This window comes from Giraffa tippelskirchi, chromosome 9, assembly GCF_054371585.1.
Source record: "Giraffa tippelskirchi isolate mGirTip1 chromosome 9, T2T-mGirTip1v1.2.pri, whole genome shotgun sequence".
Taxonomy (NCBI): domain Eukaryota; kingdom Metazoa; phylum Chordata; class Mammalia; order Artiodactyla; family Giraffidae; genus Giraffa; species Giraffa tippelskirchi.
The window spans coordinates 131,025,160-131,040,187 of record NC_137283.1 but is presented as its reverse complement, the minus strand read 5'-3'; the positions used below and the strand labels follow the sequence as shown (position 1 = coordinate 131,040,187).

General features: G+C 35.9%; 1 protein-coding gene across 11 annotated transcripts in view; it reads left to right on the top strand.

The window, feature by feature from the left end:
- The window catches only part of PTPRK (protein tyrosine phosphatase receptor type K), a 598,235-nt gene that overhangs the window by 320,978 nt on the left and 262,229 nt on the right, over positions 1-15,028 (top strand). For all 11 annotated transcript variants that reach the window (XM_081529093.1, XM_081529092.1, XM_081529091.1 and 8 more), the window contains one exon: positions 4,730-4,904. In XM_081529093.1, coding sequence (XP_081385219.1) covers positions 4,730-4,904 — 175 coding nt within the window. The remainder of the gene's footprint in view (positions 1-4,729; positions 4,905-15,028) is intronic.

The window sequence follows — 15,028 nt, the reverse complement described above, 5'->3', positions numbered from 1 at the left end:
GTAATAATCTGACAGGTGATCCTAATGCTAGTGCAATAATAGATACTGGGAAATAACCAATATTACCACTACACTACTTTATGCCCGGAACTGAACTTGACAAATAAATACTGCATGCACCCTGCATGATGAAGCTTACTTAGTTTAATTAGAGGAGTGGTAATAGTCAGCAATTCCAGTGACTTGCCTAGAGTTACTTGTTAAGTGATGAGTCTCAACAACCTGTACTAGAGACAAAATAAATAAGAAAGCATAATAAGGATCTCGGGCGGAGAGAAGAGGAATGAAAAAGGCAAAGTGCTAGGTTATAATCCTTGGATCATATAATTTTGTGGTTCTTAGTATTTCTCAGAGTTGGGGATTTTGCAATGGAGAAATCACATAAAAATCTCCAAGCAGAATAAAGGGCCTGGAACTGGAGAATATAAAGGCAGAAAACTATACGTGAACACTGCTGCATAGAGATAAAATTAGCATTACTTCTTATTTCCGTCTTTCATAGCCCTGCCTACTCTGCTAAATTGATACCTTGTAGGCAGGCAAAGATCTATTATTTTGGATTCTAAAATAAAAAGTTATTATTTTTGATTTCTGAAGTGTACATGTCATAAACTGCTACTTTTAACTTTAATGCATTACTTGAAGTAAATAAAATGCATTACTTGAAGCAAATAAAGTAAATAAAGCAATGTCTAGTGTAGTAGACTACATTTTCTCATTGATATAATGCATTGATCAAGACTCAACAACAAATAATCAACTCATTTGACTGGACCTGTGATACAAATGGAGCAAAAACAGCTCTGGTTTATTTTAGAGGAAATATTACTAAATTTTGTGTCTTTAAACCTAGTTTTGAGTTTTAATCCTGCTATTAACAGGCTATGTATCACATTTCTAATCTTTCTGGATTTTGATTTTATAATCTATAAATAGAAATGACTATCACAGAAAATTTGAAATAGAGAACAGTGATAGAATCAGGATAACACCTAATATAAATAACATGAGGTACATGGAGGGGCTTATTAAGTGATTTTTGAAGAAAAATATGAAATTATGACTATAATTATTTTTATTGTTATTTTGAGAGATAATTAGCACCTAAATGTACTATACTCATTAATTATATAAACAATGTATATCGTATATAAGCATATACATGTTATAGCTTTATTAGTATAATAAAAAACATGTACAAACACAACGTAATCAACTTAGTGATCTCTGGATGGGATCACCTTAAGTAGAGCCCTCAGCATCTCTAACTTGTGGTTTAGCTCAGAAAGAACTTTGTATAGATGATCTCTAGATGTCCTTGAGGTTCTATATTTCTGTAGCTTCCCTTTAGTATTCATTTTAATTAATGATTATTATATATTTTTTATAATAATTTATGAAAGCCTAATGAAGTTTTACATGACTCTTTAAAAATATCATGTATATGAATTTAGTACATTTTAACAAAGAACTTTATCCACAAAATAATGATAACATATTGCATATGATGCTGTGGAAGGAAAAAATGCAAGATTTGAAACCCTACCTTCAGGATGATTTCAGTACGCAAAAAGGTAAAAGGACAAAATATGTTATAGAAGTGATTCAAGGTAGAAATGCTGGTGATTACATTTTTATGCTAATCTCTGAGTTTCTGAGACCCTATTCATGACAGTTTCAGTGGGGATGGCAGGTGGAAGAGTATGTTTAAATTGATGAAATGTGAGCTTGAGGCTGAGAGGACATTGTTTGACTTCATAGCTCATGTCATTATGGGCATCATCTAGGAATACCTAAGAGTTGTTGGTGCCATTGTTGGGTAATTCAGATTTTTCATAAGAGCAAACGACTGATTCCAGCAGAAGTCAGTAGTGATCTTGTAACTATTGCAGATAGAGTAGATCCTATGTTGGCAGTACATAAACAATGGAAAGTTTTTAAAAATTTAGAATTCTTCCAGGCTAGTGAAAATTTCTGAAATCGCTGCTTATAAAGTAAATTAGGGTCAGAAAATGTGGTCTCACTAAGAATGCAGATGACTGAAGGACTAGGAGACAATCTCACCAGCAACTGTGATTCAGATTGAGAAAGCTATCTTAGCACAGGAACCAGGTAGTGGTGAAGGCTGTTGAGCATTGCTGAGGCCTAGGTGAATTTTGGGATCATGAGAATATTCACAGAACTATGGTGGAGAGGATAACTTGACCTGGTAGATAATTGATTGGAAGTCATTGCACAAGCTGAGAATTCCAGAAGTTAAGAGGTTGTTTGAGTGACATTGTGAAAGAGCGATCCGCGAGTGAGGAACCAGGATAGAGGGTAAAGTAGAAGACATTATGCCTTCTTTTGGGAAAAGTTTGGAGGAAAGTGTTACTGTGAGATGAATGACAATGAAATTGGAAAGATGAAATAATCATTTTTGAGAGTAAAACATTAAGGGTATACTTATAAACTCATCATAGAAGAAGATGGATTTTTGAAATCCATCTTGAAAGACAGTGCTAAAGGATGTGAGTGTGTTTGTGCATGAGTCAGATAATTTAGAAGGCAAGGTAGGAAGTGGGCGTTGACTGGTATTGCCAAAGGAAGAACAGAGAACTATAAATGGTAGTAAGAAAGGTAGTGGGAGATGGAGAGCACCACTGGAGGTGTAAGTTAGGGGAGATGAGGTGGAGGGCATGTAGCTGTATGAGTGCTGAGTCATGGTCTGCCTTCTGGTTGGAAAATTAATATTAAATAATGTGATATCTGAAAAAAATGCAGGTTGAGATTTGCATGCCTAAAGTTTTTTTGTTATGTGATTTATAGGGAAAGAGAATTTAGGCTGCATTTTATGAATTTATATTTTAGGGCTGGTGAGTATAAGCTGTTCTTACTCTTTGTGGGTTAGAAACAAAGAATTAACAAAACACTGAATGAATGAAAAATGCCAATGTCAAATTTGGGACTTTTTATCTGCAGGTATATATGTGTATACAGACACATGCATATATACAAGATAATATGCATGTATTTATCATTTCAGATATAGAGAAGGGTGTTAAAGATACAGTAGATTTTAACATTTTAAAAATTATTAAAGTAATTAATTCCTTTACTGTTTACTTGTTTAAAAACGGAAAGTATTTCAAACATACAAAAACATTTGTAAAAAAACGAAAATTGACCACTAACATGCCCACCACTCTAATTTAACAGAAACTGACATTTGGCATTTTTTTCTCTTAATTTTTCTAAGCAACTTTTTCCCTAAGACTTAAACATATATTTCAGAGGAATATAGGAGATGTTCTACATTTTTACCAGGACTGTACTGGTTTTAGTTTGCTTAGTTTAACTGCCATGTTGAATTTTACTGATTGGATAAATCTCAGTTCATTTATCCACTACTCAGGTGTATTTTATGGCATCCTTCCCATACTTAACTATTATAAATGATTGTGAGTTGAGTATTCTTGTACATATCTGTGATCACACATGAAAGGGTGATCCAAATGTAGAAATGTAGAAATGGAACTATCGGGGTCTATGTTTTATGCATCTTCAGCTTTACTAGATAGTAGCAAATAATTTTCTAACCTGACTGTAACCATTTACACTTCCACAGGTAATTTTACTGTTCTGTTTTACACTCTTTGATGAGATGGTACATCAAATAATGTAAAAGGATACCAGGAATACTTAGCATTTTACCTACCAGAAGTGAGAATGAGGATCATGGCCATTTATCTTTCATAGTTGTGGCTTTTCTTTGCCCTTTGTGCTATCTTTGACATAAAGAATTTTTAAATTTAGGCTGAGTATCTCTTTTCAGGGTTATTATACGTACACATTTTCTCTCTTTATAGCCTGTCCATTTGTTGACAGGCTTATTTGTCTTTTTCCTTATTGAACTGTAGAAGAATTTTACATAACCTGACTATTTATCTTTAATGGTTATTTTCATGACAAATATCTTATGATGGTTTGTGGCTTGCTTTTTTCACTTAATTTATGATATCTTTCAATATATAGAAGTTAGCAATTTTATTATAGTTGAATTTGTCAACCACTTCCTTTATGGTCTTGTGTGAGGCATCCTGATATTATAAATATGTTTTCCAATAGTTCATTTTGAAAGTTGACAGATATGCCTTTAACTTTTAGGTTCCTTTGATTACTTCTTTTAAATGGTATAAATTGGCTGTCATTAATGCCAAAGAGATAAAAGTTTGCAAAGAGTACAAATTTTGGCTTGACTATAAATTATTCATTAGTATTTTATAGTCATCCTGTCATGATCGCATGCTATGCATTTAAAATACTGAGGTGCATCGACCATGGTCTCAGACTCCTGAAAGGGACAAACCTATTAAGCACATGCAGTGCAGTATAAGGGCTAAAAGAAGGCTTTACGTATATAAAGCCTGGGAGAAGGGAGATGACAGTGAATTATTTGCCAAGAAGCCATTATCTGTCCTGCTAATTCATATACTCTGGGCTAATAGAAATTTTATGTAAAACTGAAATTACTATTATAGTTTAGCATTACACCCCTTAAGGGATACCAATATTAACTTACATCCTTTTTCTGATTGAAAGACAACAGTGAAAATTTATGGGGCTACACAGATATTTTCCTCCTAATTTTAATAAATAATAAGTTATCACAGATGTTGGTTGCCAAGATGCTTTAAATTTCTGGAAATATTAAAACCCTGTTTTATAAAAGATTGGTTTTTGTTTACAGAGACGAAATGGTGAAGATATACCTGTGGCTCAGACTAAGAACATCAATCACAGAAGATTTGCTGCTTCCTTTAGATTGCAAGAAGTGACAAAAACTGACCAGGATTTGTATCGCTGTGTAACTCAGTCAGAACGAGGTTCTGGTGTGTCCAATTTTGCTCAACTTATTGTAAGAGGTAAAGTAAAATTGCTTTCACTTCATGAAATTGCATGGCTTCATTAGAACAAAAGCAACTTTTGTAGATATTTGGATCGATTTTTAAATCTAGTGCTCTTTAGCTCAAATAAGTGTAAAACCATATCATTATAAAAGTTCTGAAAATGTCTTAAGGTCAAATTAAGACTGTTGTTATATAGTGTGTCAGGCAAGTTTTCAGTAAGTGATTTTTATCGAAAGGAATCTATTTAATACTCCAACAGGGCTAAACATAAAATACTTTATTTTGCCATCAATTTAAGGCTACCAGAGGAATTGGTGAGGAAGTATGATATATTGGTACTTTTCTTTAGTGAATACTGGAAAAAGCAAGTACAAGTGCACAATGTATATTACATTCACTGAAAATTGACTGAGTCCCTATATAATTCACTGTTCTAGGTTATGGAGATACAATGGTTAGTAAAATACAAAGACTCTCCCCTATGTATGTAGGGCTTTCCTGGTGGCTCAGATGATAAAGAGTCTGCCTGCAGTGCGGGAGACCCAGGTTTGATCTCTGAGTCAGGAAGATCCCCTGGAGAAGGAAATGGCAACCAAGCCCAGTATTCTTGCCTGGAAAATCCCAGGGATGGAGGAGCCTGGCAGGCTATAGTCCATGGGGTTGCAAAGAGTTGGACACGACTGAGCAACTTCACCTTTCTTTTCCCTATGTAGTTTAACACTGAGGTATACTAGGCACATCATATGTGAAATTGTAGTATCACATCATGGGATGTGTTATGAATAAAAATAAATGCACAAAATGAGGGGGATTGATGGCTTAGTTAAGATGATCTGAAAGGCCTCTTTGTGAACATGACGACTGAGCTGAATCTTTCAAAAATGAGGACATCAGCCATGTGAAAATTTAGAGGAAAAGCAACTTTTGATGAATAGATTATCATGCATCAATTGTTTATGATAACAAACGAAAATAATTATAAACCATATAAGTCTCTTCAAGGAGATGTTTGGCAGATTTTAACAAAAATATTTCATCTGGACTGAGATTTGTCAGAGATATCAGGGAAGGCCTTTATCATTGACTTTCTTTGAGATAGAATCTGAAAGTTGAGAAAAAGTTGCTCAGATGAAGGTTGTAGTTTTGAGGGGCAGGGGTAAGAAAAAGAAGGATCAGCAGGCAGAGAGCAAGGCAAGTGTTAGTGCTTAGAGGCTAGAAGGAGAAAAGGAGATAATCCACATTCGAGTTAATACATTTTATAATGCTTAACATCAAATGTCTTTTATGTGTATTATTTCATTGTTAGATTTACTTGATTTTAATACTTTAACCTTTAGTACTTTCAGAAGAAAATTGAAATTCAGACTATTTGATAATTGCCCGAGGCCACAAAGATCTAATAACTGGCTGAGCCAGAATTTAATTTCATGTTTCTTAACTCCTGGTGCTGGGCTCATTCTTTTCCACCAAAGCTTTATCTCACACTAACATTACTAAATAACGATATTAGCTGCTTGTAATGCTTTTGTCTTGAGAGATTCTGTAGATCATTAAAAAAGAAAAGTTTATCTTTGTAAATTGGATAGAACTCTATTATAAATAAAACTTTGCTTATAGCTCCAATCATCTTATAGCACATGCTTTAGTTCATGAAATCACAGTCCCAATTCATTGACTAACAAGAAAATATGGTAATATTTAACTCCAGTGTTTAAGTTAACAATTTAACATATATTTATATATGTTTGTATATTCATCTTTGGTGAGCCCTTTTCCTGCATCTTTCTCACCTGAGCCTGACAGTACCTTTGAAAAGCCTGAAGATGTCCTTGGGTAATCTTCAGAGTGATTAATATGCTATGGATACGGGAAGGTGGGTGTGTTCTTGAGTCATCGTGCTCGCTGTATCTTCACGGGGCTGTATGTGCATTCACGACGTGCAGCCACTGAAGGAGACAGTAGCTTTTAATAATGCAGCTAGAGTGCTTTTGACTAACCTACCATTTTATATGTGTGTGTGTGTGCACGCGTGTGTGTGCTCAGTTGCTCAGTTGTGTCTGAGTCTTTGTGACCCCAGGGACTGTAGCCCTCCAGGATCCTCTGCCCATGAAATTTTCTAGGCAAGAATACTGGAGTGGGGTACAATTTCCTATTCCAGGGGATCATCCTGACCCATATATATATGGATCGTCCTGACTCATATATATAGAGAGAGGCATAAATATAGATCTATAGATATAAAAATTTTTGAAGAAGTGGCCCCTGATGTATTCAACAGTTACAAAAGGCAGAGTTGAAGCCTTTATCTAGGTGCTTCCTTTAAACATAATGTCCTTCTTTCAGATAGCCATTTAGTGCCTGTTTATTTAAAAAGAGACTTATTTTGGATTATTAGATCTCCCTTGTTTATCTGAATTGAAAAGTAGATTTTATCAGAGCTTGTTTTTCTTTGCTTAGAGAATCTATATTATGGCTATTCTAGGAGTGCTACTTGAGAAGTAACTAATTATTTCAATAACATTTATAAAAGGAAACTCTGAATTTCATAGAAAATCTTAGCTATTTTTCTTTCCCCTTTTTTCCTTTTTGTCTTTTTATGATGTTCCTGGCATTTAACCTATATTTTGTTTTACATTTTATATTGTACTTGTTGGGTAAAGATATGTTGGTGCTGTGAATGTACTATCCAGAATCTGTTTACATTTTAGAAATATATTTTGATAGTTTTGGCACTGTTCTTTTTCTTTTTCATGTACTTTACTTTGATGTATATTTAACACTTACAGGTGATACTTTGCTTGGAGTTTGATTTGAAAACTAACGAAACAATACGTTCTCTTGTTTGTTCAATAACCACCAAATAAATATTGCTAACCACAAAATACACCCTTTGGGGTCATCTCTCCTGGTGTTGCAATAGTGCTGAGAATTAACTATGGTGACAAGTCTTGTCTCTCATTGGCACTTTCAAAGCTGACATCCTGTTACATGGATAGAAAAGATGGTAATTTTAAAGGAAATTTTTGGGGCAGTGATACGAATAGTCTTTAATAAGATCTGGCATAGTATTGCCTGTTGTCAAAGATGACCCAAGGGTAAGAGTTTATTAGTGCATTTTCTCCTAAACTGAAAGTGACAGGGCATGCTTAAGGCTTTTTGGTTGCTGTTTGTTACAAATGAAAATTTCACTGCGGAATTCTCATGTTGAAGAGTATTGATCTCTATGTTCCCACAGCCAGAGGAAGAAAAAAAAATGCTGAAATAGAATATACTTGATCATGACTTTAGCTTTGCTTCCAGATCATTTTGAGTAATGAGAACATTTTCAGTTTGTGGAAGCCAATCTTTATTGACAAAGAAGTTTTTACAGAGACGAGATGAAGAGCAGATGTTTTGCTCAGTGTTTCTACAAGATGGAGGTGTAAAAAATGTGAAATACACATTGAAATGTGTTGATAAACTTCAGATGAAAAGCACCACCTGTAGTCTGTTATGTTATAGATTCTCATTCTTTTAAAAAATTTTTTAATTGAAAGGTAATTGCTTTACAATACTGTGTTGGTTTCTGCCACGTGGTACATATGCACAATGGAATGCTCAGTTCAGTTCAGTTTGGTCACTCAGTTGTGTCCGACTCTTTGTGACCCTGCGGAATGCAGCATGCTGGTCCTCCCTGTCCATCAGCAACTCCTGGTAGCTTACTCAAATTCATGTCCATCAAGTCGGTGATGCCATCAAACCATCTCATCCTCTGTCGTCCCCTTCTCCTCCTGCCTTCAGTCTTTCCCAACATCAGGGTCTTTTCTAATGAGTCGGCTCTTCGCATCAGGTGACCAAAGTATTGGAATTCAGTGTTAGCATCAGTCCTCCCAATGAATATTCAGGACTGATTTAGGATTGACTAGTTGGATCTCCTTGCAATCCAAGGGACTCTCAAGAGTCTTCTCCAACACCACAGTCCAAAAGCATCAATTCTTCGGTGCTCAGCTTTCTTTATAGTCCAACTCTCAAATCCCTACATGACTACTGGAAAAACCATAGCTTTGACTAGACAGACCTTTGTTGGCAAAGTAATGTCTCTGCTTTTTAATATGGGCTAGGTTGGTCATAACTTTTCTTCCAAGGAGCAAGCGTCTTTTAATTTCATGGCTGCAGTCAACATCTGCAGTGATATTGGAGCCCCCCAAAATAAATGTCTCTCACTGTTTCCATTGTTTCCCCATCTATTTGCCATGAAGTGATGGGACTGGATGCCATGATCTTAGTTTTCTGAATGTTGAATTTTAAGCCAACTTTTTCACTCTCCTCTTTCACTTTCATCAAGAGGCTCTTTAGTTCTTCTTTGCTTTCTGTCTTAAGGGTGGTGTCATCTGCATATCTGAGGTTATTGATATTTCCCCCGGCATGTTGATTCCAGTTTGTGCTTCATCCAGCCTGGCATTTCACATAATGTGTTCTGCATATAAGTTAAATAAGCAGGGTGACAATGTACAGCCTTACCATACTCTTTTTCCCAATTTTGACCAGGCCATTGTTCCATGTCTGGTTCTAACTATAGCTTCTTGACCTGCATACAGATTTCTCAGGAGGCAGGTAAGGTGGTCTGGTATTCCCATCTCTTGAAGAATTTTTCACAATTTGTGATCCACACAGTCTAAGGCTTTGGCATAGTCAGTAAAGCAGAAGCAAGTGGAACTGTCTTGCTTTTTTGATGATCCAAAGGATGTTGGCAATTTGATCTCTGGTTCATCTGTCTTTTCTAAATCCAGCTTGAACATCTGAAAGTTCATGGTTCAGGTACTGTTGAAGCCTGGCTTGGAGAATTTTGAGCATTACTTTGCTTGCGTGTGAGATGAGTGCAGTTGTGGAGTAGTTTGAACATTCTTTGGCATTGCCTTTTTTTGGGATTGGAATGAAAACTGACCTTTTCCAGTCCTGTGGCTACTGCTGAGTTTTCCAAATTTGCTGACATATTGAGTGCAACAGTTTCACAGCATCATCTTTTCAGATTTGAAATAACTCACCTGGAATTCCATCACCTCCAGTAACTTTGTTTGTTGACATGCTTCCTAAGGCCCACTTGCCTTTGCATTCCAGGCTGTCTGGCTCTAGGTAAGTGATCACACCATGGTGGTTATCTGGGTCATGAAGATCTTTTTTGTATATTTCTTTCTTCTGTGTATTCTTGCCACCTCTTCTTAATATCTTCTGCTTCTGTTAGGTCCATACCATTTCTGTCCTTTATTGTGCTCATCTTTGCATGAAATGTTCCCTTGTTATCTCTAATTTTCTTGAAGAAATCTCTAGTCTTTCCTATTCTATTGTTTTCCTCTATTTCATTGCATTGATCTCTGAGGAAGGCTTTCTTATCTCTCCTTGCTGTTCTTTGGAACTCTGCATTCAAATGGGTATATCTCTCCTTTTGTCCTTGCCTTTAGCTTCTCTTCCTTTCTCAGCTATTTGTAAGGCCTCCTCAGACATAAAGTAGATTCTCATTCTTGATCTCCTTTCTTTTCCACCTGGCTGAATCAAAGATGCAACTAAATTTCTAGCCAACTTACCCACAATAAACTTTTATAAAATTCTGATTGCTACAACTGACACTCAATTTCTATTCCCATTTGTTAACTATGCTTTTCGATTATTTCTATCTGTGAAATTCTTAATTACATTTTTGAAGTTCTTTAATGTGAAAGGCACAGTCTTTTCTTTGTCTTCGTTGTTGCTTAGACAACATTTCAGTGGCTTGTAATAGCCATTATCAAAATTCTCTGGACATACATATTCAATTAACATTGTAATCTATTCCTAATGAATACCACTGACCTCTAGCTGTAAAATGACGTGAATGTCAACATATGTACCAGTGGAGGTGGCCCTGTAAAGCAAATTTCAGTGTTAGAATCATAAGGACTTTGGATTATTGTTGGTATTTCCCTTTGCAGGACAATACAAATTAAGGATAAGGGTATTTGCTGACTTTTATAACTGAAAGGTGCAGAGATAGGCTTCAGGGTTGGTTCACTTAGTCATGAAAGATCCAGGTTCTTTCCAGTTCTTCACTCTGAAGTTCATAGTTTTGGCTAAGTCAGGGTCTCTTGATGGTCACAGGATAGCCATATGGCTATAAGCTCCTTTGGTCCCATCCACATGGGGATCAAAAGGTTACCACCTCTCACACATATCAAAAATTGCATGACTGCACATGGAGAGACAACTGGAATGGCCAGTAGGAGAAGTGTGTTATCGTAATAAGTCAGGTAACAGTACAAAGTGGGACTTTGTGGGAAATGATGCACTGTTAATGGAGTTGATTGTAGGTATTGCATAACTTACCCGCTACACCTGTGAAGGAAAGCTGTCCAGACTAACAGTAAGTTTGCATTTGAATGTTTCAGATTCTACCCTTATTGTAATCATGTGTAGTTTATATTCCATTACAGTCTGTCTAGTCCATCTTTGTTTGCTACAGCATTTGGCATATTTTTTACATAAATACTACTGATACTATTCTAAAAATTCATAAATAAAACATAGCTGAAGTCAGAGCAGTGGGGCTGACTCTTAAAGACATAAGCAATGAATGATGAACTACATCCCTCCCTTACCTGGGATTACTGGGAATAGGAAGATTACTGTGGAGGGAAGATTACTGGGGTAGAGGAAAAGACGATGGCTCTGTGTTTCTTGTAGTATCTGAACCAGTCTTACATGAACTAGGAGGGTGACTTTTTCTTTAGCATGAATTTTTTCCCACTTGAAAAATAATCTTGACTTAACTAACTTGTTGTAGTCTTTTGTATATATCAGTTAAAAATCCTATCTGACTCTCTCATTTTAGTGTGTTTATAATAGAAACAAGGGCACTTGAGAAGTGGAAATCACACATGCTAATACTCTTGTTAGCTGGTGGTTGAAAAGCCATGGAATTTCTAGCTTGCATCCTTTAGCACTCTCTTGAATACCATACACTATTGATTGTTAGCTAGTTTTCGTAGCACAGCTAGTTTTCATTCAAGCTGACTCTTGAATTCACATATAGATTCTTTTTCTAATAGTGACTTAAAAATCCCTTTTCTTTGCTTCTATTGTAAAAACTAGTCAACTTGACAGAAATTTAGAGTTATCTTTGAGAAATCAGTTTAAGCATTTGTTTTACAAAATCTAAAGTATAAGAACACAAGTATAAACCACATACAAATTTCCCCCAACTGCCCCTATGTTAGGAAAATACCTGCAGTCAGTCAAGGGATACCAAATGTGTCAGATTTGGAGGAGACCACAAATGTGGCATATGTAAAAACGCTATATTGGTACCCTTGAGTATGATAAAAGGAACATTTGGAGTCTCCTCTCATCCATAGGAGCTGCTTGTAATTCAGGTGATTCCATTCAGGGTACAAGATGTCTGGTACATTTTTAAATTCTAAATGAGCAAAAGGATACTGGATGTCCTTTATTTCAGGTAGTATTTTATTACTGAAACACTGTTCTATCCACTATTGTGCTCCATTATTCCAAATAATTTTTCCTATTAATTTTCCCCTCCTTTTTGTTCCCTTATGCTCTTTGATGAAAGGGATAGAGTACAGCACTTGTCTCACTAGAGCAGTGATTTATTTTCTTGTTTGTTTTAAAAATGAAAATGCAATGAGAGTTCTTTTTGAAAGAATTTCTGAGTGTATTTACATAGGTGAATCACATGTAGAGCTCTATCTAATGTTTAGCAGTTGAGGCACTGATCATGGTTTTTTTTTGGAATGTGTCTTTGAGGACTTTGCTTTTGTTGGAGCTTTCTTCTTAAGAATTTAAGAAGGATCAAAGAGGAAACAGAATGATCTGCATGCCAAATAATTCTTTCTGTTGTGCTTAGTTGTTCAGTCATGTACGACTCTTTGCAGCCCCATGGACTGTAGCCCACCAGGCTCCTCTGTCCATGGGGATTCTCCAGGCAAGAATACTGGAGTGGGCTGCCGTGCCCTTCTCCAGAGGATCTTCCCAACCCAGGGACTGAACCCAGGTCTCCTGCATTGTGGGCAGATTCTTTACCATCTGAGTCATCAGGGAAGCTCCCTGTTGAACTCTAGGGAATTTGATTTCAGAGCACTGATGATAGGTGTACACTTGTCTTCTGAGCCTCTCAATTCTATTTTCTTGGAGTTTGTGATAAATGTTTCTTCTGAAGGATCTATGTCAACTTCCCAGAATTTTGTAATTTATATTCCCCTCCTGGCTCATTCTTTTTCTTTCTCTTAGCCCAAACCGAAAAGGAGGCAATGAAGTCAATTTGTAACTTCACTGAAAAATCAACTAACATCCTTTATTGAGTACTTAAAATGGTAAGGGGCTTCCCTCATAGCTGAGTTGGTTAAGAAGCCACCTTCAGTGCAGGAGATTGCGGTTCGATTCCTGGGTCAGGAAGCTCCACAGGAGAAAGGATAGGCTACCCACTTCACTATTCTTGGGCTTCCCTTGTGGCTCAGCTGGTGAAGAATCCGCCTGCAATGCAGAAGACCTGAGTTCGATCCCTGGTAGGTCCCTGGAGCTACCCACTTCAGTATTCTGGCCTAGAGAATTCCATGGACTGTATATATAGTCCATGGGGTCGCAAAGAGTCGGATGTGACTGAGCGACTTTCACTGTCAGTTCACTTTCACTAAATTGGTTATACTAGGCATCAGGAAATTACAAAGAAACCTCAGACATAATGTCAGCTCTCAAGCAATTTATAATTTAATTAAATGTCTAGGAAAATGTTGAATTCTTGAATATTTGGGCACAGAGTTTTGACTTTGATTTTGGTCCCATTTTTAACTTATAGAGGGAAAAATAATATCCTCCAATAAGTAGAAAATATACCAATGGATATTTACCAAACATATTAAGCACTATTTTGGTATATAATGTGGTATATAATTTGTACTATGAGAGTCTTATCAAATGTGAAACTGAAGCTCTATAGCTGATATACTGGAGTAAATCATCAAAGGAGAGAGATAATTCATAGTTTTCAGTGGTATGTGTGTGCCGATGGTGGTATAAGTGATGTGGTTGGACTGGACTCCATTAATTGTAGATCTTGAATTTCTTCCACTTTTCCACCACTTCATCTTCTAGAGTCAAAAATAGCAGGCTTCCCAGTCAGTATATGATTGACAGGTGTTTCAGTGTTAAGCTTTTTTTCAGTTAACATAAACTATTTACAAGTTAGATGTTCACATCTTTTTAAAAACTAGCTAATCCACATTCTGCTTACTAGTGAAATGGCATCAGGAACCTGACTTTCTAAGCACAAACTAGGAAATACACAGAAACAGAAACCACTGATGAAATGTTAAGTGGAAGTAAATATCAGGTAAATCAGTCAACACCAACTTATTCAACAAAGTTTATCATGTATTTACCATAGAAAGAACTTTCCTTTCCATCTGGGTTAATATAAATCATGTTATTTCCTTTTCTGAGAAACATTTGGACTAGTAAGAAATAAAAACAGTCAAAGGTCAACACAAATAAGTACAGATAAACATTTATATTATGTTAATCCTGTGCATGGAATTGTGTTTAGTTCATAGTTAACTAGTTTTTATAAAAAAGAAAAAATATTATAATATTTTAATTTTGAACATGAGTATTTGGAGGCTGAGGACTAGACAGAGATTAAATAATTGTGGCAAAGTATGAGCAGCTTTTCTCAGTGCATAAATCCATTACAACCTCTCCTTATACAGCTTTCTCTTAGCTCTGATGTTCGTTTTAGAGAAATTATGGCCTACAGAGGTGATCTTATCTCTCATGGGCTGTAGGGACAGGGTTGTATTTAACTTTAGGATATAATTTAGAAGATAACTTTGTTTTGCTTTGTTTTCTGCCTTCTGAGCCCTCAACTAAGAACATATTTTGTTGTCTTTTCTGTAGTGTTGTGCAATTCAGAATTAGATTTAGTTGTGATAGCACAGAATCTGTCCTTGTGTTAAAACAACAAAGAAACAACAAATGAATAATTACCTGTACCCCTGTTAGGAAGAAATTTTATCCACATGGTTATTTACCTTTTCCTAATTGCCAGTTGGATTTTCTATCATCTTCATGTGCATATGGAAGGAACCATTACTGTTCTTATTTTACCTGCTACCCCC